Genomic DNA, 22,346 nt, shown 5'->3' with positions numbered 1-22,346 from the left:
GGTGGACTGATGGACGCTAAGAGAGGACAACCAGACTGGAGCAAAGGGTTCCAGTTGACCTGCACTGTGGAAACTTAGTCTCCCCCTTCTGGCCATGTTACATAAACACTGTTGATGGACTTCTGGCGCCGTAGGCTCCACCATAGTCTACTCCATCGGCTGCTCAGCTCCAGATTTAAAAACGCTGGTATGCTGCGAAATACGGAGCGAAGTACCTGTTGGTGTTAGGCTTCACCGGCATCGTGTGAGCTTGTTTGGTAACGGATGTTCTCTGTAAAAGTCCCGCGCTGCAGCTTTAAACAACAAGAATAAAAACAGGACGCAAGTGATTGTGAGTCACAATGGTGAACAATAGCATCGTGGTCGATGTGTCTGCTTGATGAATGGGTGTTTTTAACTGCGCAGGAAGTCACTTCTATATAAGGACTTTGTGGCCGACGCCCCAAACCCTAATGAGCACGTGCGGATAGACTTCTCACCACAGTGTGGGGGGGCGGGGGGGGGGGGGGGTTGAGGCTGAGGACCAACCAGGAGCTGCGGTGTCGCTGCCATCGGCACCTCTCTTCAAAGAAACTATCGATGCATTCTGACAAAAACACTGATGTGTTTTTACAGGCGGCAACATCATCATCATCATCATCATCATCATCAGATTAATCGATGGTAATCAGCGTCCTCTGTGTGTGTGTGAGTGTGTGAGTGTGAGTGTGTGAGTGTGAGTGTGTGAGTCTAATTTGGTTCTGGTCTACTGACTGTCTGATCTGATGAATGTTTCGAGCAGAACTCCCTGCTGTTTTTCTACATGAGATTAGACACACACACACACACACACACACACACACACACACAAAGCACACACAGACGTTTCACTTGTGTGCCACTAACCAGGTTTGCAGCCTCTAGTGCTGCACGGTAACACACATATGATGTCCTATAATGTTATTAAATGGTCTCTGTTCATCTCTGGGAAGCTCGGTCCCTTCTGTCACACAGGGAGGGAGGAGAGGAGGAGTGCCGGGGGAGAGGAGGGAGGAACAGTTTGAAGAGCCAGGGTGAAGTTCGAGTAGCTACACACAGACAGACAGCGGCCGAGAGAGAGAGAGACACTGGGAAAGTAAACAAAGTCTGTGCACTTAAACTGTGAAAGAGACCAGAAGACAGAGAGGAAGTGTGTAAATTCAGAAGATGTCATAACTTTGGATTTCATTTTCTCCATAAATGTGACTTTTTTTTTTTTTTTAATCAGGTTTTTCTACCAGATATTTTTGCTTTCTGGTGTGTTTACCTCAGTTTATCTTCCCACCTGAAAGTTAGATTTTTAGAGTGTGTGTGTGTGTGTGTTTTTTTTTGTTGTTGTTGTTGTGTGTGTGCATGATATAGCGCAGTAAGTCATGGAACTGGAGCGTTTAGGTGGAGGTGGGGTTAAACCCGAGAGGGGCAACAGTCGTCTCTACAAGATAGCACTGGCCATGTGTGTGTGCCTCTGTGCCGCTCTGCTGCTTGCACTCATACTGGGTAAGTCCACACACACACACACACACACACACACACACACACACACACATTTTTACTCAACCTGCAGTATAATTTGCAAGGAATTCAGTGGAAATGTATCGTACAGTGCGCGCACTGTCCTCAGATTATAGTACATGCAGGCTAGAAATAACACACGCGAGCACACGGCTGGGAGCAAAGGTCTTTGTGGAGGGCTCGCCGGGAACTTGTGTCAAACTATTTTGGGTTCATATAAGGTTTCATACCCGCCTACATGCACATGCAGAGCCGCTCCATAATGCACTGTGGGAGTCAAATTGAGCTCTGGGAAAAGAGAATGTGTGTGTTGACACTTTGTGGGTATTACATCCTGCAGAATGTGAAATTAATTAGCAGGGAATTGTGTGGCAGAGTCATGGGAAGGGTGTGTGTGTAGATTTATTTATATACAGGGGGCAGCGCTCATTAATTAACACTGACACTTTAAAAAAAAAAACTTCAATGTAAATGTGCCCAAAACAAGTGATTTGAGCCTGTAGTCCAGCTAAAAACAGGAAAAAAGATGAAGTTATTACACATAAGACGATAAATGCTTTGACCTCACGAGCACCTTTCAACAACGATGCAAAAGAAACACAAGACGATGTTAAAAGACGACATCGAACAAGGTGAACAATGTAGAAAGAATCGAATACTACAGATTTCACCATACTTCAAGTCTGATTTGAGTGTCTTCACTTCCACCTTCTGTTCTCTGTGTCCACAGCTGGAGCGCTCCAGGTGTTTGTTGCTTTGGTCGAGTCTCCTCCAACTCGTCTTATTTTCTTGGAGTTGCTACCTGAATATTAGTACAGCTTGAAAATGCCAGGATGCTTAAAATGGTCAACTTCCTCCGTTTGCTTAACAGCGAGTTATGTGAGTTAAACATGAAGCTGCAGCCTGGAGATGGTTAACTTAGCTTAGCTTAGCATGGAGAGTGGACGCAGGGGGAAATAACCAGTCTGGCTCTGTTCAGTCTGGTTACACACAGAAAAACCTCCCAGCACCTTCAGAACTCACTAATTAACTTGTTACAGCTTGTTGCATCAGTGCAAAAACTGAAGTGTAAAAACAACATGTTGGGATTTTACAGGAAGTCCCGGCGTGCGCCCGGCCAAGAAAAAGTCCAGCACGGCCTCCAGTAAAAACACAACTTACCATTTTTACATTTCTTTTTTTATACAGATTGAACAAACAAGACATAACATGTTAATTAAAGGTGATGGTTGGGGCATTTTCAGCCGAGCGGAACGACTCCCGAACGACTCCTTTCAGTCAGTCTTCACGTCGGCTGTTCAGCAGTTTGTGCAGTGCTAGTTGTGAGGATGGTCGTGGTTGGGAGGGGCGTGTGTGTGTCTGGGGTGGGGTAAGCATTGTTTCTTGTTATTGAGGGAAGTCGGCATTCTTGTGGCGGGATTGAAGTGTAGTTATGTTATGTGCATATGTACGCAGTGCCATGCAGCCCCTGATGGAAACCCTCCTCTGGTCTGCAGCCATGCGAGTGACCAGACACAGGAATGCTAAGTGGTTGTTTGATTTTTTCACTTTGTCTCTGTAATGAGTTTAGCCAGCGTGCCTCTCAAATGCGTGTTTATGCACGTGTGTTTGTGTTGGTGGCCTGTTGGGTATCTCAGTAATGAACACGAGGTTGGTCGCTGGAGCCTCAGACATCTGTGTGTGTGTTTAAACTCCTGTAAATATGTTTCTGGCGGCGCGGCTGGGGGGTTGTTGAGGTTGCTCCAGGCCAAGCGGGTCGTGCAGGGTTGGAGATGTGAGTGCGAGCGTTGCTGCTCAAAGTGGGAACAACACTGAGCAACTTCCACAAGCAGCTCTAACTAGACAACAAGACCAGTCGACCTCAGAGGTCAGACACTGCGGCGCAGCTCCGCAACGCTCCACTCATCCATTCACAATTGGGATTTGGTTGCTAAATCTGTCAGCTCACTTCATGAGCCTGTGCTGCCTCTGTACGCCCTCAGAGCCACATCACATAAATGGCAAGAGGTCAGAGAAGCCGCCTGTCGTTCACCCTCCAGGAAGGGAAGTGAATGGGTAAACCTGTGGTTTCACTGCGAGTAGCATAAACAACGGGTGGCTCTGTTCTGTCTGATTGTGGCGGTCTGATTGCCCTTATTGGAGGTGTGTAAGAGGTAATTACACCTGACAGTCAAGTTAAAGTGAAAAGCCTGATGTATATTTTACTCAAGACTTGCTTGTGAGACTGTTTAAATAAAGATTATGTGGCGCATCGCACAGCTGAAAGTTACATGCTGATTGTAAGTGGAGGCTTTCCTCGGTGCAGGCAGGCAGAAGTTAAAAATTGAATCCGCTAAGTGTTTACTCTGTTAGTGGAGCTCTCCAGCTGTATCAACTGCACTTTGGTCTGCGTTTGTCCCCTTTCTTAGAGAGTGGATTGTGGGAATGTCCCATATTGCCTTTTCTCTGATAACACTTTGAGCTGTGTGACAGTATGATTAGCTGACGCCTTCAGTTTACGTTCACCTGCACGTTCAAATGCTTCGCGTCGCCTTCATCAGCAGAGTTTGACAGAATGGAGCTTTAGCTAACCTTTCATTGGTCGTGTGGGGTTTGTTGGTCTGTACATCGCGTTTCCCTGGTTTCTCAACACTATTAATGCAGACACTTGGGGTAAATTATTGATCATGTGAACATGTGATCAAAAACTATGTTTGAGGATCTTTAGAGCGACACCTCCACACTGCTCAGTGGCCACCGAGCAGCAGAGGATGAACTTAAGAACCTGAATGTTCCCTAAATGAATAAAAACTGTGAATTTGTCAAGCTTCATCCTCACTTCTTTTCTTTTCCCTCAGTCTCTCAAAGATCCAGTCAGGAGGAGTTCTGTCTGAGCCCAGAATGCATTGAAGCAGGTGAGGAGTGGCGGCAACAATCACCCTCAGTTTTAGTTGTTTCTTGTGTACCCAATGCTCAAAATGTATTATTCGGACTCACTGGGTTGTGATTTTTTTTTTGTCTCTGTCCATCTTGTAGCGGGGTCCATTCTGAGTAAAATGGATCGATCCGTTAACCCCTGCGAGGACTTCTATACTTTCTCCTGTGGCGGTTGGTTGAAGGACAATCCGATCCCTGAGGACTCCTCGTCGTATGGCATCTACCCCTGGCTACGGCAGCATGTCGACATCCGACTCAAAGGTGTGCGTTTGGCAACAGATTTCACGATGAGCTCATCCACCTTGAGTGGACTTGACTTAAACAGACATTGAATGAGTTATAACAGATTATTTTCTCTGTCAGAGTTGCTGGAAGCTCCTTTGGACCCTGATGAACTGGAGGCAGTGAGCAAGGCCAAGACTCTGTACCGCTCCTGTATGAATGAGAGTGAGTGGAACACACACACACACACACACAAACAAACTTGGTTTTAATCAAACAAAATGCATCTATAATAACTTTGGTGTGTTTCTCTGTGTGCTTCCGTAGCCATACTGGAGCAGCTGGACTCCAAACCGATGCTGAAAACGCTGAAACAGCCTGAGTTTCGGTGGCCCGTTGTGGGGGATGGGCTCGGCGGGGATTATCATTGGTCGGCCGGGCAGTGGAGCCTCCGGAAGACTCTGGCTGAGATGAGGAACCAGCACTCTAAGAGCGTCCTGATCCGCCTCTACGTGTCCCCCGATGACAAAAACTCCTCACACTACATCATCAAGGTGACACACCCACAGTTCACTGTAGGAGCTGTTTCTGCATGCATGTTTTTAAATACGCCCATTTGTCTCACCTACAGTAAATCACAAATTGTCATTTTTACATTTCAATTGATCTAATCAACAAAGGTAAGCTAAGTTAAGCTAACCAGCTGCTGGCTCTGGCTTCATATTTAACCAGCATCAAGGCTTATTCTCGGAAAGAAAGCGTTCCAGCAAGCTTCCCCGCTCTGGTGGTTTTGTGGATTTTAACCAATTCAGTGCATATTGAAAATACTTTTCATTGCTGCAGACCATTATTCAAAACACACCAGCTTCTTCAATGTTATATTATCCTCCAGGCAGCCGTTGGTTTCTGTCAAAGCCACCGCAGCCTGAAAACTGCCCTCTGGAGACGGCATAAATGCTCACGTAACCTTCTTTTTGTCCGTTACATTCACATTGTACGATCACGCGCTTGCTAGCAGGAACTCTATTGAAAACTTTTCCTGTTGGAGCTTTCCAGACGGCTTTAATGAAATAATGAAAGCTTAGACAACAACAACCATGAGGGCTTTTTTTCGCCTGACGACTCAAAAATGTTGAATTGTCAGAGTGCACTCGAGCGGCGCAGTGCTGCCTGTTCACACCTCCATTACAAGGTAATAATGTCTAGCGTGGACATGTGTGCTGACACAGATTCAGCGCCTTGCTCAGCCATGTTTTTCTGGTTTTTATTGCTGCAGCAAAAGAGGCTAACGTGTGCTCTCTGTCTTTATGTAGCTCGATCAGGCGTCCTTGTCTCTACCCTCCAGGGAGGACTACATCACCAACACTTCCTCTGCTCAGGCGGTGAGTTTCTGCTTCATCTTTCACCCCCTTTACCTGTCATCTAAAAACTCCTCTTCCTGCAGCAGCTATTTCCTTCCCGCTTGAGTGATGAATTGTGGGAGAACAAGAATTTCAGCCTCTTTAAATATCAGCGGTTCATGTTAGGTTTCTATATCAGCAACAAGATTCCTTCCAGACTCAACGTTTTCACAAACGCCAGACAGTCGTAATGCGAGAAATGAATGGTAGAAGAGGCAGCTGATACCGATTGCCCCACTAATGGCTGCCTCATTAGGCCAGAATAAGACAGTTGGATGAGTATGCAGCGACTAATTTTTCTCTCCTAGAAAAACTCTGTCTTTCCTTCAATATCCAAACGTCTGCATTAGCTCATAAGAAAAAGCTGCTTGAGGTTTCAAAGGGGTGCAAACAGTACGGGCCTCTAATTTATTCAGCCATTATCTAAAACATTTATTCATCAGCCATTTTCAACGTCTTATTAATAATAACATTAATAAGTAAAATACTCCATTACAAGTAAATGTCCTGCATTCAAAATGTTACTAAAGTATGTAAGTATAAGGAAGAAACTGCACTTAAAGCATTAAAGTATTAAAAGTAAAAGTACTCAGTGTATAAAAATGCCCCCGTCACTGTTTACTATCACATATTTTATCATTATTATGACTCATGCACCATGTAAAAGCAGGATTTTGCTGTTGTAGGTGGTTGAGGTGCAGCTTTTTTTGAACTATTTTGTGCAGGACTGCAAATAATAATGATCTTCATTATGGATCAACCTGCTGATCGTTTTCTCCAGAAAGGGGCATGAGAAGAAAATATTCAAGTCAACTACAAATACCTCAAATTTGTACTTAAGTACAGAACTTGAGTAAATGTACTTAATTCCATTCCACCACTAGTTTTAAACGTATCCATACAGCATGAATATTCCTCTGAGGTCCATTTGGGCTCGAGCAGCAGTACATCAGTATCTGAGCGTGCATGTCAGTCCTTCATTGATGTCTGATGACATCTGATGTTCGGGAGCGGTCGTGACAGCAGCTCACAGCAATGAAGGAATAAATGACGTTAATCTTTTTTGCTTCCTCTGCCTCTCTCTCTCTCTCTCTCTCTCTCTCTCTCTCTCTCTCTCTCTCTCTCCAGTATCGTGCAGCCTTGCTGAGTTTGATGGTAGATATAGCCGTCATGCTGGGCGCTACAGAGAAAGCAGCGCTGACCCAGATGGAAAAGGCCCTCGCCTTCGAGACCAAACTGGCTCATGTAAACACGCCGTGTCAGATAAATATAATCTCACTGAATGTATGGGGTCGATCTGAGAGGCCTCAGTGGGGCTAATTAAAACCCAGAGTTATCAAATGTGAAATATCAAGTTGATCATCAGCTCCTCCAGCAGTACAAAGGTAAATTATCTTGTTCTTAAATGATCTGTCATGTCAGTGAATCGTCGCTCTTTGTGTGTGCAGATCCTGATTCCTTATGAAAACCGCACCAGTGAGAATATGTACAACAGGTACAGCCTCTCTCGCCTGCAGCGCTCCGTACCGCAGGTAACTGCAATCCATCCAGACTCATAAATCTGTTAAGAAGGTCTTTGTGGTGGAGAACGTGAGCATTGTTCTGTGTGAAGATGATCACGCTTTGAGATGATAACGGCCCAAAATGCGCAAAAACACTTAATGGTAACTGTCAAAAAGACGCAGAATGTCAACACAGCTGCTTTTAAATAAACCTTTCCGTCCTCTGTGTTATCTAAGTAACCATCACTGCTTGTGTGTCCTGCTCCGTCCGTCCGTCTGTAGTTTGATTGGCTGGGTTTTGTAAAAGCTGTGGTGGAGTCTAAAGCCGACCCGAGCCGGTCCATCTCCTCCTCTGAGCCCGTCATCGTCCGAGCGCCGCAGTACTTCAAGGAGCTTTTCAAACTCATTGACAAGACGGATCCCAGGTACACACACACACACGCACAGCTAGACAGAAAACACACACAGACTGATGAGCACACACTGGGGCTTGAGGGCTCCTGCCTCTCATTATAAGTATATTATAGCGCATAATGAGATTACATGTAGGCATTTAATTAATGTCCCTCCTCTCTCTCCAGGACTGTAGCTAACTACGTACAGTGGAGGACAGTTTTCTCCAGGATCACCACTCTGAGCCGTCGTTTCCTGTACAGATACCTGGACTACGCTCGGGTCAGTACTTATAAAATCTATAATTGGTCATTTTTAGTTTTTTTTTAAGTGAAGAATTCAGTGCTCCTTCATGGGTTCAAACTCTAAAAAACAGTTAATTACATGGAAAACTCACTTAAAACAGGGCTGTTTTTCTCATTCCACTAAGAGTTGACATTTTGCAGATGCATGCTTTGTATATGTATGGAAATTGTTTGGCTGTGACAGTGAATTTGGTTTAAATCGCACTATGTGACTGTAAACTACTTCAGCTGCCTACGTTTGTTGTTTACTGTAACTCAAATTTCTCTAAACTCTCATAATACAACACACTCCTTTTAATAAATCTTCAATTCCCACCAAGATAGGGGCCAAAGGATATAAATTAAACTATGATTTTTCAAACCAAACTTAAGATGAAACACCTCGTGCGTTTTGTGAAATGTTTTACAGCTGTGAGTCGCTCCTTTACTTCCTTGCGTTGCATCGTGTACTGAATGTTAAGTTAAACATACAAATCAAAGGCAAGAGAACAAATCAGGGGAAGGAAGGAAGCATCAAAAAATACCTTTGAGAGTAAATAAGAGACAACATTTAAAGCCCTCAAACTCTCACTGCAAGGTCATTTAGTTTGCAATTAGCATGCATATTCTGTCACTTTCCCAGTTGGAGTGGACTACTTACTGAAAACCTGCTTCAAATTACTGTGTGGTGTGAAATTAGGACACAGATTTAGCCTCATATGTACATACAATTTTTTTTTTATTGTTTGTCAGCAGTAAAACTCACTTTTTTGATAGATAGAAGCTTTAAAAATGTAAGTAGCAAGCCCACACGGCGAGGTTTCTTTCTCTGTTTTTATGTCCCCAAATGTTGATGACAGTAATTAGAGATCATGTGATGTTGAGTACTACGGTTTCCTATTTTTAAGACCGCAGAGGGAGCTTCAAATTAACTTTAAAACATGCCCTGAACACAAAGTATGATCTGTATAATAGAATACTGCACTTAAAAAGATATCAGTGTGTCGGTCCAGACTCCCAGCTCGAGAAACTGAGTGTGTGTTAGCGTCGTGTGGAGGAAGAGTCAATGTCACCTCGCTTCTCTGTCTCTCACTCCCCCACCAGGTCACCACGGGAACCACCTCTCTGACCCCGCGCTGGGATAAGTGCGTTAACTACGTGGAGAACTCGCTTGTTTATGCCACCGGGCGCCTCTTTGTCAACACACACTTCCAGGAGGACAAGAAACACATGGTGCGTGTGTGTTTGATGAGTGTGTTGTAGACATCAGCGCATCATGTCCTAAATTGCGGGTCATTTGTGGATCTGTTTTGTGGTGTAGCAGATGTGTGTGTGCTGAGTGTGTCTGTCTGGAGATGATATCAGACATCTAATTGTGCGTCAGTGCGGGTTTGTGTGTTTATGTGACGCTGAGTGCTTTATTTTTTTGGCAAACGCACACACCTACGAGTGTGCACATGGATACGCGTCCTCAGGAAGTCACATTCGAGTTTTGCGTGTTTGTCAGATGGAGGAGCTGATCCAGGGCGTTCGCTGGGCGTTCATCGACATGCTGGAGAAGGAGAACGACTGGATGGATCAACCAACGAAGAAGAGAGCTGTCGAGAAGGTAAGAACAGCTGATGCTCTCTGTTGCTTAAAGCTGCATTCATGTTTTTTGGCCACTTGGGGGCAGCACATGCAAAATATCTGGATCCTTAGCTGATGTTTGACTTTCTTCACCAGCTAGTCGCTAATTTTGCTTGTCTACTGTTTTAAGTGCTTCCTGCTGAGCCAAAAAGACGCTCAGGGTGAACTAAAACAGTGAAGTTCTTGGGCTGACGACAAAACATTAAGCTGAAAGATGCTAAGATGCATTGATTACAGATAGCTGCTACGCAGATCGCAGTATGTAAATATATGTAAGGAAAGCACTTGTTCTTAATAGTCTGATCCAAAAATGTTGCTCTCAGCTTAAAGCTGTATTTTTGGGGGCAGCTCTGTTTGTGTCCATCAACATTTGAGAAAAACGACCTTCCACCTTCGCTGCTAAATGTGACATAAGCCCAAACAGTGCTGAGCTGCAGAGTCATGTGATCGTTCTCTGTGGGTTTGTCAGCGTGAGTGACTCCTTTCACATTACACGGCCATAAAATTATTAATTAGAGCAGCTTTAATCCAGAATATTGAGCGTCACGTCTGTGGATTCTGCTTCATCTCATTTCATCATTGCTGCTCACACATTTTTGATTTAAGACCTTTTTTTTTCTCCTTTGCCACAGCGGTGCCGTGCCGTCCTTCTAAAATATTCTTCATTCTTTTCATGGAGTGTTTTCATCCTTGAACCAAACTGCTCCTCAACCATCAACTTCAACAAAACTGTTGAAAACATTTGAACAAACTTGAGTTTTTGTTTGCTACCAACAGATTTGCACAGTTCAAGGACCTAAAACTTCAACATCATTGCATTTAGTAGAACGTCTTGTTCCTACTGGCTCTTTATTCCTAATGCAGGGACTCAGGAACATTTTTTGTCAGGCGGCCGTGTCTCTCTCAGTCCTCGACATTTGCACTCACTGTCAGTTACTCTGACCGAGTGTCTGATTAAAAACCTGTGTAAACTCTCCATTACGTTCACTTTGTTGTCTCACCCTCTCAAGGCTCATGCTGTCCTGGCAAAGGTTGGCTACCCCGAGTTTATTCTGAACGACACCTACCTCAATGAAGATTTAAAGCAGGTTTGTATTGCACTGCTGTGAGATGGTTCTTTAGCAGGCAAACGTAAACCCATCAGTGTGACTTCAAGTGATTCATGGGCTGAAAGATTCTCACCAGTTTATCTCAGATGTACCAAGTGATATCTTTAAAATCTCAACTGTTAAGAAAAACAAAGATGGCAGCTGGCGGTAAGGCAGAGGCTGCTGAGATGAAATTTCTTATCCTGATGGAATATTTGCACAGCTTAAGCCTGAGGTGGCTTTAGTAGCTGACAGTGCGTGTTTGCATTTGTGTCTGTTTCAGTTAGAGTTCAGCAAGAAGGACTACTACGGGAATGTGATGCAGACGTTGAAGTTCATCGCCCAGTCTGATATCGCCTGGCTCCGAAAGACCGTCCCACGCACAGAGTGAGTGACAGGACTGATCTGTTAACCTGCTACGGGACTTCTTGTGTTTTATTTCCTCGTTGATGTGCCATAATGTGTGTGTGTGTGTGTGTTGCAGGTGGTTTACTAACCCGACAACTGTGAACGCCTTCTACAGTTCCTCCACGAATCAAATCAGTAAGATATAATGTGTGATTGATCACCAAGAGGACAAGTTTTTATTTAATTATTCGGAAGCTCTTGACTCTGGAGCTCTGTCCAGACAGGACGAAGCTGCAATGCACCTCAGTGGTTTCACTTGTCTGCCTATAATACATTTTAATGGGATTTGTATTCCATGAAAATGGCTGAGTAGGCATTTCAGTGTCAGAAATAATTATGAATTTGCATTAAAAACAAAGTAGGGGTGCTTCCTCAAACAGGTGAAATGGGATCTGTTTTATAATACTGACTCCCAGGAGAAATCCCACTTTTTAATCACAAATAACTGCCTCGCACAGGGTGAAATAGAAAAATGAAGGCTTTGAAAATTAGCCGACCTTCTGCAGCAAATGGCACTGCTGTGTGGACACGGCTAAAGACTCACAGGCTGTTTTGATCTCCTCATTTAGGATTCCCTGCCGGAGAGCTTCAAAAACCTTTCTTTTGGGGAAGAGAGTATCCAAGGTGAGATTAAAGAAGTGTGACACGCTCGACTAACAGACCAAAGAAATGCCACCTCGGGCTTTACTCAGGAGTAATGTGGAGCTCTGAAGTAATTAACCTGAGAAAATGACAGATCATGAAATTATAGGACGAGCAAAACATTTCTTTATAAGGTATATTTAATTTTTACATCACAGAATCCTGTAATGTGCCGTATGTATTTTCTAAAAGCATCTGTTTTCAGTGGGAAATACAAGCAGATCTCTTAATGACTAAAATATGTGCAAAATATGTGGTTCTAGAAACTTGGTGATGGGTGTCCAGGATGCACGCACAGCAGTGGGTTAGAAAACACATTTCTACAATATCATGATAGCTTAATTATGGACATTTTCGATTAAAAAGCTATTTAAAGGTCAAATCTTCAACCACCTGCCTGTCCTAGCCTAGTCATGTTAGCTCTAGCTAGCTAACATGACAGCAGCTAGTAGCAGTGATAATGCTAACCAAGATGACACAAAGTTAGCACTGGAGCGTCCCCGCATACAAGTAATGTTAGCATAAATCAGACAAGGTTTCACTCACAACAAACTGATGAAAACATGCTGATCTCCTTACAATCTGCCCACCGTGCTGTGGTTTGTTTTCTACTCGCTTGTCTGCAGGAGCTACTACAGTTAGTTAACTACTGTAGCTGGCGAGCTAATGGCTAACACCCCAGCCAGCCGGGGAACATGCTAGTGCTAGCTTCAGTAGCTTCGTTCTATCTGTACTGTGCTGTTACTCTCCCCTGGGATTCTGTTCCTAGCGTTTTAGATCATTTAATTCAATAAAGAGTTATTGAAGGCTAAGAAAGCCTCTGAAAGCTAGCGAGCTTGCTAACTGTCAGAATGTCCATTAGCTCAGTTGCTTCATCGACTTTGGTACAAACAGTTTCATCCATCCTGCAGCGATTTCATTGAAATGAAATAAAATTTTGTCTCAAAATTTAGCTGTTTTAAATGCTGTGACTAAACTTCATCCCCACGCTGTCTGTTTCCAGATCTTTAAGTTACGGTGCCATCGGGGTGATAGTAGGACATGAGTTAACACACGGCTTTGACAATAACGGTAAATATACCGATCGCCAAAAGGACCTCAGAAAACATCTGTTAGAACAGAAGAAATATTTAACACGGTGTGATTTTTGTGCGTGTTGCTTTTCATGAATAGGCCGCAAGTATGACAGTAACGGCAACCTCGACCAGTGGTGGAGCAACTCATCTGTAACAGCCTTCAATGAGAAGACCCAGTGTATGATTGACCAGTATAATGGCTACCACTGGGATGAGGCAGGCCTAAATGTAAGAATCTGAGTTTTAGTTGACCGAATTTACAATTGCAATAGTCAAATAATCTCAAAAATCCCCTAAAAACATTAAAATTCACACATGCACATTCAAATAATGATTAAATCAAGAATATGTTTTCTTTGTGGATTGGATGTGGATGTTTTGCTCTGTAGGTGCGGGGCAAGAGGACTCTGGCAGAAAACATTGCAGACAATGGAGGAATAAGAGAAGCTTTCAGGGTACAATCTGTTTTCTTACCATTGTTGTTTTCTTGAGGCAGATAATTTGACCTTTACATCAGCCCATATTTCAAGGTAAAACAGCAAGCTACTGGCAACAGCTAATGTTAGCATTTAGCAACCTCCAAGCTGACATTAACGATATTTCCTATTACAATAGGAAAGGTGTAAATTAAATCTGACATATCAAAGCGCATCTTTGTGTGTTTTACTTCAAGCTTAAATAAATGTGTGCAAGATGTGCGATTACACACCACAGTTAATTTACGCCTTTCCTATCGTGCATCACCATCAAACGGTGATGTTGGAGTGGTTGAATGCTAATATCTGCTGTTGTCTCACGGTAGCTAATGAGCTGTCAAATATGTCATTTGACCTTGAAATATGTCCTGATGTCCTTCCGGATTTTCTCCATCAATTGTCTTTTCAGTAGCTGATGAACCGGGAAGCAGTGAAATGATAACCATTGGTCAGATTCTTTACAGCAGGATGACATTGTCTTTCTGATAACAGCTTTTGAGCTTCCCACCCTGAGTGTAATGTGGTCTATGAGTCAGCATGAATACCAGTGCCCTGGCACTGACACTTGTATTAGTTTCAACTGTGTCTGTTATTAGTTTGGCATGTGTTTGCTATTAGTTTCATCTGTCTTTGTCATTAATGCACCTGTGTTTTTTGCTGCACCTGTGCGTATTACTTTCACATTTATTTATCAGTTACTGGTACCCGTGTTACGCAACACATGTCCTTTGTGTGCACAAACTTTTTATAAAACTTCCCAGCTGTCATGTTAAGAAGTCCAGAGGAGAAAACGTTGTTTTTTTTATATTTGTGTGCAGGCGTACAGGCGGTGGGTAGATGAGAGCAGAGGTGGTGTTGAGGAGCCCCAGCTGCCTGGAGTGGGACTGAACAACAACCAACTCTTCTTTTTGAGCTATGCACATGTAAAGACACACTCACACACACACACAAACACACACAGATACAAACTATTTTTGCCAATGTGCCAATGCTTCAACCAGTGAAAGCATTTTGGTGCACTTCTGTTGTTGCATGCTGCTATTTGCAAATCAGGGTTAATTTTGAGGTAATAAATGTCTTGAACCAGTGACGTTCCAGTGCTTCGTAACATCGCATGTAATAAAAAAATCAGCTGACTTTGCTGCATGCACCCTTCTTAAACACACGCGATCAAATCATCCATCCAATGTGCTTACAGGTGAGATGTAACTCATACAGACCAGAAGCAGCCAGGGACCAGATCCAGAGTGGAGCTCACAGTCCACCAAAATACAGGTGAGCACACACACACACACACACACACACGCACACACACACACTGATGAATGCACTCAATCCTTCCAACCTGACCCTCACCATCACTGTTGCCCTGCAGAGTTATCGGAGCAATGAGTAACTATGAAGAGTTTCGGAAAGCGTTCAGCTGTCCCGAGTCGTCAGTTATGAACCGAGGCGCAGAGTCCTGCCGGGTGTGGTGACCTTTGACCCCAGCTTGACCCCGAGCCAGACCAGAGCTGACAGCAGGACGTCTCTTGAAAAGGTTGATAATGCTGGACTTAGCCGACACAGTTTACATGATGTGGGAACGATGGAGCGCAAATGAAGCGCAGAAAAAACACAGCCTAACGTGTAAACCTGTCAGGGTACGAGCCTTCGAACGGGCTTTTGTATATTGTCGCTGCAACAAATTTTGTTGTTTCAGTTTTTCCACAGGTACATTTACTGCATATGTTTCAGTTGCTGCAAAAAGTACAACTGAAGCGGTTTGTAAGGACCATAATTTGTGGATTTTAGAAAACAGCCTTATATATAGTGTAAGTATGACTTGATAAAATTAGAACTCTTCTAATGGGAATGAAAAAGATATACATATATTGAAATAAAGAAACAATGACTAGATTTTCTTTTTTTATATAGGAACCTATATTTCAAATGTTACGCTAAATGTTAGGTCAGTATCTGTGTATATTAATTAGCAGCTCTGTTGATGAATTCCCAAACACCTGAAAGCAGAGATGAATTAATTAATGCATAAATATGAGCGAAAATGCAAACTAGAATACAAAAAAATTCAAATTAGATGTTTCCAGTCCAATTTAATCTCACAGTCTTGAAACCAAATTTATCCCCTTTTTGTGAAATGGGTATTGTAATTTCAAACTTGCAGAGCAACCTGCTGGCGTATTTTTAAGACTTAATATGAGGTTAAACTTCCTAAGATGGAGCGTGTTTTGTATTTTGTGTGTGTGTGTGTGTGTGTGTGTGGGCTCTCCTTTGAAAAGTCCCATCTTGGTTTATGTCCCACTTTGTTTGAGTCTTGGTGCTGTGTCAGACATTTATTTTCATTCTCCAGTTGAGCCTGAGGCAAATGAACTCAGAATTACAAGCACTCGAACTACGAGACGCACTCCCTCCATCCGTCTTTCTGCCTCCTTCGCTGAGCAGCACTGCTGAGCTGCTCTCATACATCAGATGGTTTGTAGTATTTGATGTTGCTGTGGAATGAACGGAGTATTTTACACAACAGATTTCATAAGGTAGTCACAAAATATGGGGATACATCTTCTCAAGTATTGTTTATGATGAGTGATCATTAAAAGATAACTGTTATTCCTTAACGTTAAGGTTTTTTCTTATTGATTACAATAATTGTCATGAGAATAATTCCCTAATTTTATTTTTGTTTTCATATTTATCTTTTCTTATTCTGCTTTTTGAAGCACTCTTTTGTGTAGTTTTGACACAAACTGATTCCTCTCGTGCCTCATTTGGTCTTTGCTCTCCTGAATGGCTTCAGACTTACTCTGTTTATAAAATAACTGTTTTTAATGAGTGAAGATTAAATTAAATCAAAATAGGTTGTACAAAACACACCAGATGTTACAGCTCATGTCTACATAAGAACTGACTAATACGAACTAGCTAACGGCCAGGTGTAACTGTTACGTAGCTAACTGAACTAGCTAGATTAACTGACAAAGCTGATGTTAGCTTTACTAGTTACTATACAAATCAGCTGTGACTTAATATTTACAGCTAATGTCGACATAAGAAGTCACAGAGAACTGCCTGGTGTGACTGTTATGTAGCTAGCTGAACTAGCTAGATCAACTGTCAAAGCTAATGTTAGCTTTGTGAGTTACTATACAAACCAGGAGTTAATACTTACATCTAATGTCTCAAGCTGACTAACTGCCAGGTTAAACTGTTACGTAGCTAACTGGAGTAGCTAGATTGATGGACAAAGCTAATGTTAGCCTGCTGATATATGACCCATGTGAAAAGAAAGAGGTAACAGGGCTGACAAATCTGAAACTTGATAAAATGCAGTTTAACAATGAGGTTAAACTGGAAAGAATTAAAATGAAATTTCACATAAATAACTATACACCTCAAATTAGCTTAGCTCTTTGAGCAAGGAGCTGGTGCAGGAAAATGATGATTTATTAATGAGGGCAGCACTCCTCTACCGTATACGATAGTAATAAGAGTTTATCTGAAAACCAAATAGTCAATGAAACTTATTGATCTTTATTATTATTATTATTGGGATATTTTTTTCATAATTTTAACATCACCTATGGATAATCATTGAGATTCCTAAATATGTTTTGTGTGTTATTGATATTAATAGTCAGGCTGTCACTGCTATCTTCATTATCAACTATCAACTGCCAATTATTTGTACAGTTTTCTATAAATAAATGTACAAAAATTCCATCATAATTTCCCAGAGTCCAATATGATGTCATCACATGTTTTGTTTGACCGACTGTTTCAAACCCAAAATGTCCATATTCAGTTAAACAAATCTAATAAATCAAATGCTGAAACTGAAAATTGATCAATTACTTCAACAGTTCATGATTTTCAAGATTGTTGACAGCTGATCTTCGTCAGGTTTTGTTGTTCATTTCTCAGAAATCACTGATCACCCACTTAGGTTTATTCTGAAATGCTGAAGAACCCACAGTGCCACAGTGGAAATGATTCAATATAACCACTGTATATTACAAAATATTAGTTTATTTACATTTCACTATCAGCAAGTGTTTCTCTTGATATCTAATATTTTTGTAACTTAATGGGATGAATCATTGCTTTTCCATTGTCATAGCAAATATTTGTATGCTGTGATTAAGGCTCGCTGTGTCGCTGTTTCTGGTTGTGCTTCGTTCTGTCGGGTTTTAATAAAACTATGAGACATGATGCCGCAACTTTTCTGTGATTGATTAGGTAAATGTGTGTGTGAGAGAGACGGCGTGAGTCAGTGGATGGCAGGTGCTGATGGATGGAGGACAAAACACATAAAGAGATTGAGATTGCATCTGAAAACATGTCCATTTATTGATTTCCCTCCAGACCTGCTATTACACACACACACACACACACACACACACACACACTGATGTTAGCAGTTCCCATGGCAACTTATTCTGTGTTCATACAGGAAGCGCTTGAGCTTGTCACTGTGTGTGTGTGTGTGTGTGTGTGTGTTACATTGCCAGGCAGGGGGTAACATTAATGACTTGTATCTGTGGCAGGACCAGCGGCAGCCTCATCAATACACACCAATTAGAGAAACAGTCCAGTGCACCAGCCTGTAATGGTGCTGTGCGTACTCTTTGTGTGTATGTGGGGTGGGGGGGGTGATTAAGAGACAAAGAGAGCGAGCGTAAGTGAGATGGATGATAATGAGCAGAGAGCTCGTTTTATTAGATGTATGAGCAGCGTCATGGATCAGGCCCCTGTCAGCCGGCCTCACGGTGACATTTATTATCAATGACAGATGCAACAACTGGACGAAGGAAACAGATGAAACGGCTTGTTGACTTTCAGGCATTCAGACTAAACATTTGAAACTTAGTGGAACAGTCCAATAAATTAAGCGGGGTGTTATATGTGCTGCCATCAGTTCATGTAAACTTTAAGCTTTTTGGTACCGATATACAGTAAAGAAACAATCCGTTTTGCTGTTATGTAGTGAACTTTGGCTCGTAAATTTGCCAACAGCAAGTCATCTCAACAGAACTGACCTTTTTGAGGGCTGAGGGGATGGAGACCCGAAGAGCCCAAAATGGACGAAGCTGCCGTATTAGCTGTGCTGCACTTTCACTTAACATCCTCCGTCGGGAGAATCAAGCATTCCTCAAAACAGCAATGACTCACAGGGGGCTATGAAACAGGAGTGAATGGTACCAGTATGTCTTTTTAATAATAAATATACAATTAAATATATGGAAACTACTTATCTTTGAATAATAATGTATGTCTGAGGTTGTTTTTCCACAAAAAATTCTCAAGATTACATCTTTTCCTTCTCCCCCATTGACAAATCCTGAAAAACAGCACAACCGAAGTGCAAACATCACAGAATGATTTTGAGTATAATCAAAATGTATGTTTTTTACACGCTTATATTTCAGTAACACACCTAAAAATGTGATTTAAGTGGATTTGGACCAAAGCCTCTGCAGTCAGCCCTGCTTATCAGAGGCTAACATGAGAACCAGTCCCTGCAGACGCCGTCATGCTCTGTGTTGGTAGAGCATTTAATGATGAGCTAGTGCCTGACTTTATGCCATTACTTCATTGAATTGTGATAAATCTGCTTTAGTGGCCAGTGTAAAAATGACAGCTAAGGCGATTAAAGCACTGATTTGTCACCTGGACCCAGTCCTTGTTAAACGAAAGCACACCAATCTGCACACATTAGTAAATCAAGTCACAGGAGGGCAAAGATAAACCCCAGCAATCACAAAATAAATCGCGCCTGGTGCGTTTTGTGGTGACCGTGTCAACTAATTTAGAGGATTTCCGTCCCCTGCTTCTTCGGGTTCCATGAAGTACAAACAGTGTAAATCAAAAATGGATTTCGGGGCATGTTTGCTTAAAAACAGCTGTCTTATACGTGGGATTCTGCAGGGTATTGGCCCTTTGTCAAAAGAGCTTTGTTGGATCTCACGGGTTAAAATGTGGATTGTGATATGAATCTTACTACAGGTGGGTTCACTGATGCGTTTGAGGGTTGTAGAAGCTGAACTTTCTCCCAGCGCTTGTGCACTATTTCCATCTGACACTGATATCCTGCTCGCCCTCTGTTTTGGGTTATTCTCAGATTTTTGGGTATGTTGTACTTGCAGTTTTCTCTGTATTTTGGACCTTGCATGTGAGACAGCCATGACAAAGCACAGGTGTGCTCTGTCATGATAAGATCTGACCCCCCTTTTGTCAAACATTTGAAGGTCAGCTGACTGAAAGCTTGGATTTATTATTAGATACTTGTGCTGGACCAAAGTGTGCAGAGGCATCTCTTTTCAAATAAATAAAATAATACAAATAAATACAATACAAATAAAATAACCTGTCCAATACAGTGCATCCCGATGGAAGCCATTTTCTGCCAGGTATTGTAGGGTATTATGGTTTTGTACTGTACAGTATAGAGACACGCTACATTAATATCTTTAAGTATTTGTATTTGGCTATAATTTTGCAAATCAATGAGCAGCAGGATTGTTGCATCAGTGTGGTCAACTAACTTAATTTTTCAAGTATTGTTTCATTGGATTAGCCAAAAACAGACATTCAGCTCTGGTTATTTTATCTGTAAACTGCTGTTCAGTTGAATTTACTCTACACCAACACAGTGCACAGCTTATCAGTATCCTGATGTGTGATTATATATACTTTGAAAGAAGATTTGTGTCCGTAGCTCAGCCCTATTCCCAAATTATATATAAACCCTGCAGATTTGTCAAAGCAAGCAGTGAGCGGCTGGTGAGTGGATGTCAGTTTGCAGCGACGTCAGCTCAAAAAGCAGCAATTTCTGCCACCAGAGGCTGAAACTTGGTCGGATGCCCAGACCAGAAAACACCTTGTCGTTCATGTCCTCCAAGTTCTCCTTCTGTGGAGGAGATGACGAAGGGGAGTAATCCCCAGAAACACATCATATAGCTGCATCCTTAAAACCCACCCAACACACACACACTCACACACACGCGGAGCACAGAGCCTCTCTGCTGGGTTGGACACATGCAGTCCACTCATGCAGTTCTGCGTCTGTCCAACAGAGGGCGGGGGAAACGTGCCTTCAGGGCCTTCTTGAGGTGCTGTACAGATTACAGATGGGCCCAGTAATCACCCAGATTAAATTTAGCTTTCTGAGACGTGAAAATGGCTCTTCTCAGATATCACACTCTGACCTTTTAACAAATCTGGTTTTCCTCGGGCACTGCTGAAGTCATCTCCCAGTTTTCTTTATCAGACTCGGGGCGCTCGCTCTTTATCTCAGTCCGTCTCCTTCGTCCTGCGTTTGTGTGGAGAAGCAGAGTGAGCATGAGAGACGCGTTTTATCTGCACCCGTCTGCATCTATCTTCTCTGTTTCTGGCCTGTAACTGTAATCAAATCTATGAGCCTCCAAGAGGCCATGGAGATGACTTTACTGTTTTTCTCATCTCATGCCCCTCCCGATGACCTCCCTCTTCCATCACCCCCCCGACACACACACACTTACAGCGTCCTTCCTGACCTCGTGAGCTAATGTCCAAATGACATTTAGGAATTATGAATGCTGCTGACCACCAAGAGGATGCAGAGAATGGATCGACAGAAATAGCAGAGAGGAAAATAAAGATGGATAAATGGATAGACAGAAGGAGACGGAGGTGCAGAGGCTGGAAATGTGGAACTGAGCACAATTATTTTGAAATGTCTGAACAGACGAGGCTGTTTTTTAAAGACACAGCGCTCAGCCTAATGTGTGGAAGTTTTATCATTGGAAAACAGGTGATGTTAATTAAAGCATTCAGTCTCCTTTAAGTCCAACCACAAGTCATACCAACGACTTCTGTGAAACTCATCCAGACCTTTTATGAAGTAATATTTTCTTCTGTGGTAGCCAGTAGAAACAATACTGTGAGGTTATATTACCCAAAATAAACTAAGGCCGGAACCGGTGATTAAAGAAAAAAAGCACAAATACCAGCCATTTAAAGGACAGCACTCAGGTTAAATGCTTCCGCCTGAAAAGCAGAGCTTTGCAGCTTTAATGGCTCTATTACTGCAGCATTTATTCAAACATGTGCCAAATGTGTCACAAAGACAAAAGTTTTAATGTGAGTAGTTAATTGCAGTAATTATTTTGAAAACACTTTAACAGGTTTTTTTCTGACTCCAGCCATCACATTGTGACTCTGACTGGCTGGAGTGTAAAAATTCCTCTAATCATGCAGGTTTTCTGCATTTGAACTCGACTCAGCGGCTGAAACGCCCACGCTCTGAACATGTGCTTCAGTTCAATCAGAGCAGCTGCTAATCAGGGCTTGTTTGAGTGGTTTTCAGAACGTTTGCACTTTTCTGATTTTAATCTGTAAAAGATTTAAAGGGCCAGTCTGTCGGATTTAGTGGCATCTAGTGGTGAGGTTGGAGATTGCAACCAGCTGAACACCCCTGGCCTCACCCTCCATTTCCAAGCACGTCAGAGAAACTATGGCAGTCGGACGCAAAAGCCCCTCCAGAGCCAGTGTTTAGTTTGTCCGTTCTGGGCTACTGTAGAGACGTGGTGGACTCCATGAGGAGGACCTGCTCCCTCTGTAGATTTAAAGAGATCGTTCTAAGATGGCAAAAACATGATTCTTATTTCCAAATAATAATTCACAAACAAAAACATGTTTATGAACTTTCAATTCCCCACACTCTGGATCTTTGAGTCAAATTATTAGAAACTTTGGTGGATTACATTTTTCCGTGCCTGGAACAGAATTTGTGGGGAAGAGGT

General features: G+C 42.5%; 1 protein-coding gene across 1 annotated transcript; it reads left to right on the top strand.

The window, feature by feature from the left end:
* The first annotated feature begins 734 nt into the window (after positions 1-734).
* phex (phosphate regulating endopeptidase homolog, X-linked) lies at positions 735-17,759 on the top strand. Its single transcript, XM_076721623.1, has 22 exons — positions 735-1,515; positions 4,368-4,424; positions 4,546-4,707; positions 4,810-4,893; positions 4,996-5,222; positions 5,982-6,050; positions 7,197-7,313; positions 7,517-7,600; positions 7,853-7,995; positions 8,152-8,245; positions 9,352-9,480; positions 9,755-9,856; positions 10,887-10,964; positions 11,248-11,351; positions 11,449-11,507; positions 11,942-11,996; positions 13,018-13,085; positions 13,188-13,318; positions 13,480-13,545; positions 14,385-14,489; positions 14,765-14,841; positions 14,942-17,759. Exons 1-22 carry the CDS (start codon positions 1,392-1,394, stop codon positions 15,042-15,044), a joined length of 2,238 nt encoding a protein of 745 aa, XP_076577738.1. The 5' UTR covers positions 735-1,391; the 3' UTR covers positions 15,045-17,759.
* The last annotated feature ends 4,587 nt before the right edge of the window (positions 17,760-22,346 follow it).

The sequence above is a fragment of the Chaetodon auriga genome, chromosome 21, assembly GCF_051107435.1.
Source record: "Chaetodon auriga isolate fChaAug3 chromosome 21, fChaAug3.hap1, whole genome shotgun sequence".
Classification (NCBI taxonomy): domain Eukaryota; kingdom Metazoa; phylum Chordata; class Actinopteri; order Chaetodontiformes; family Chaetodontidae; genus Chaetodon; species Chaetodon auriga.
This window is presented reverse-complemented; position numbering and strand designations above follow the sequence as displayed.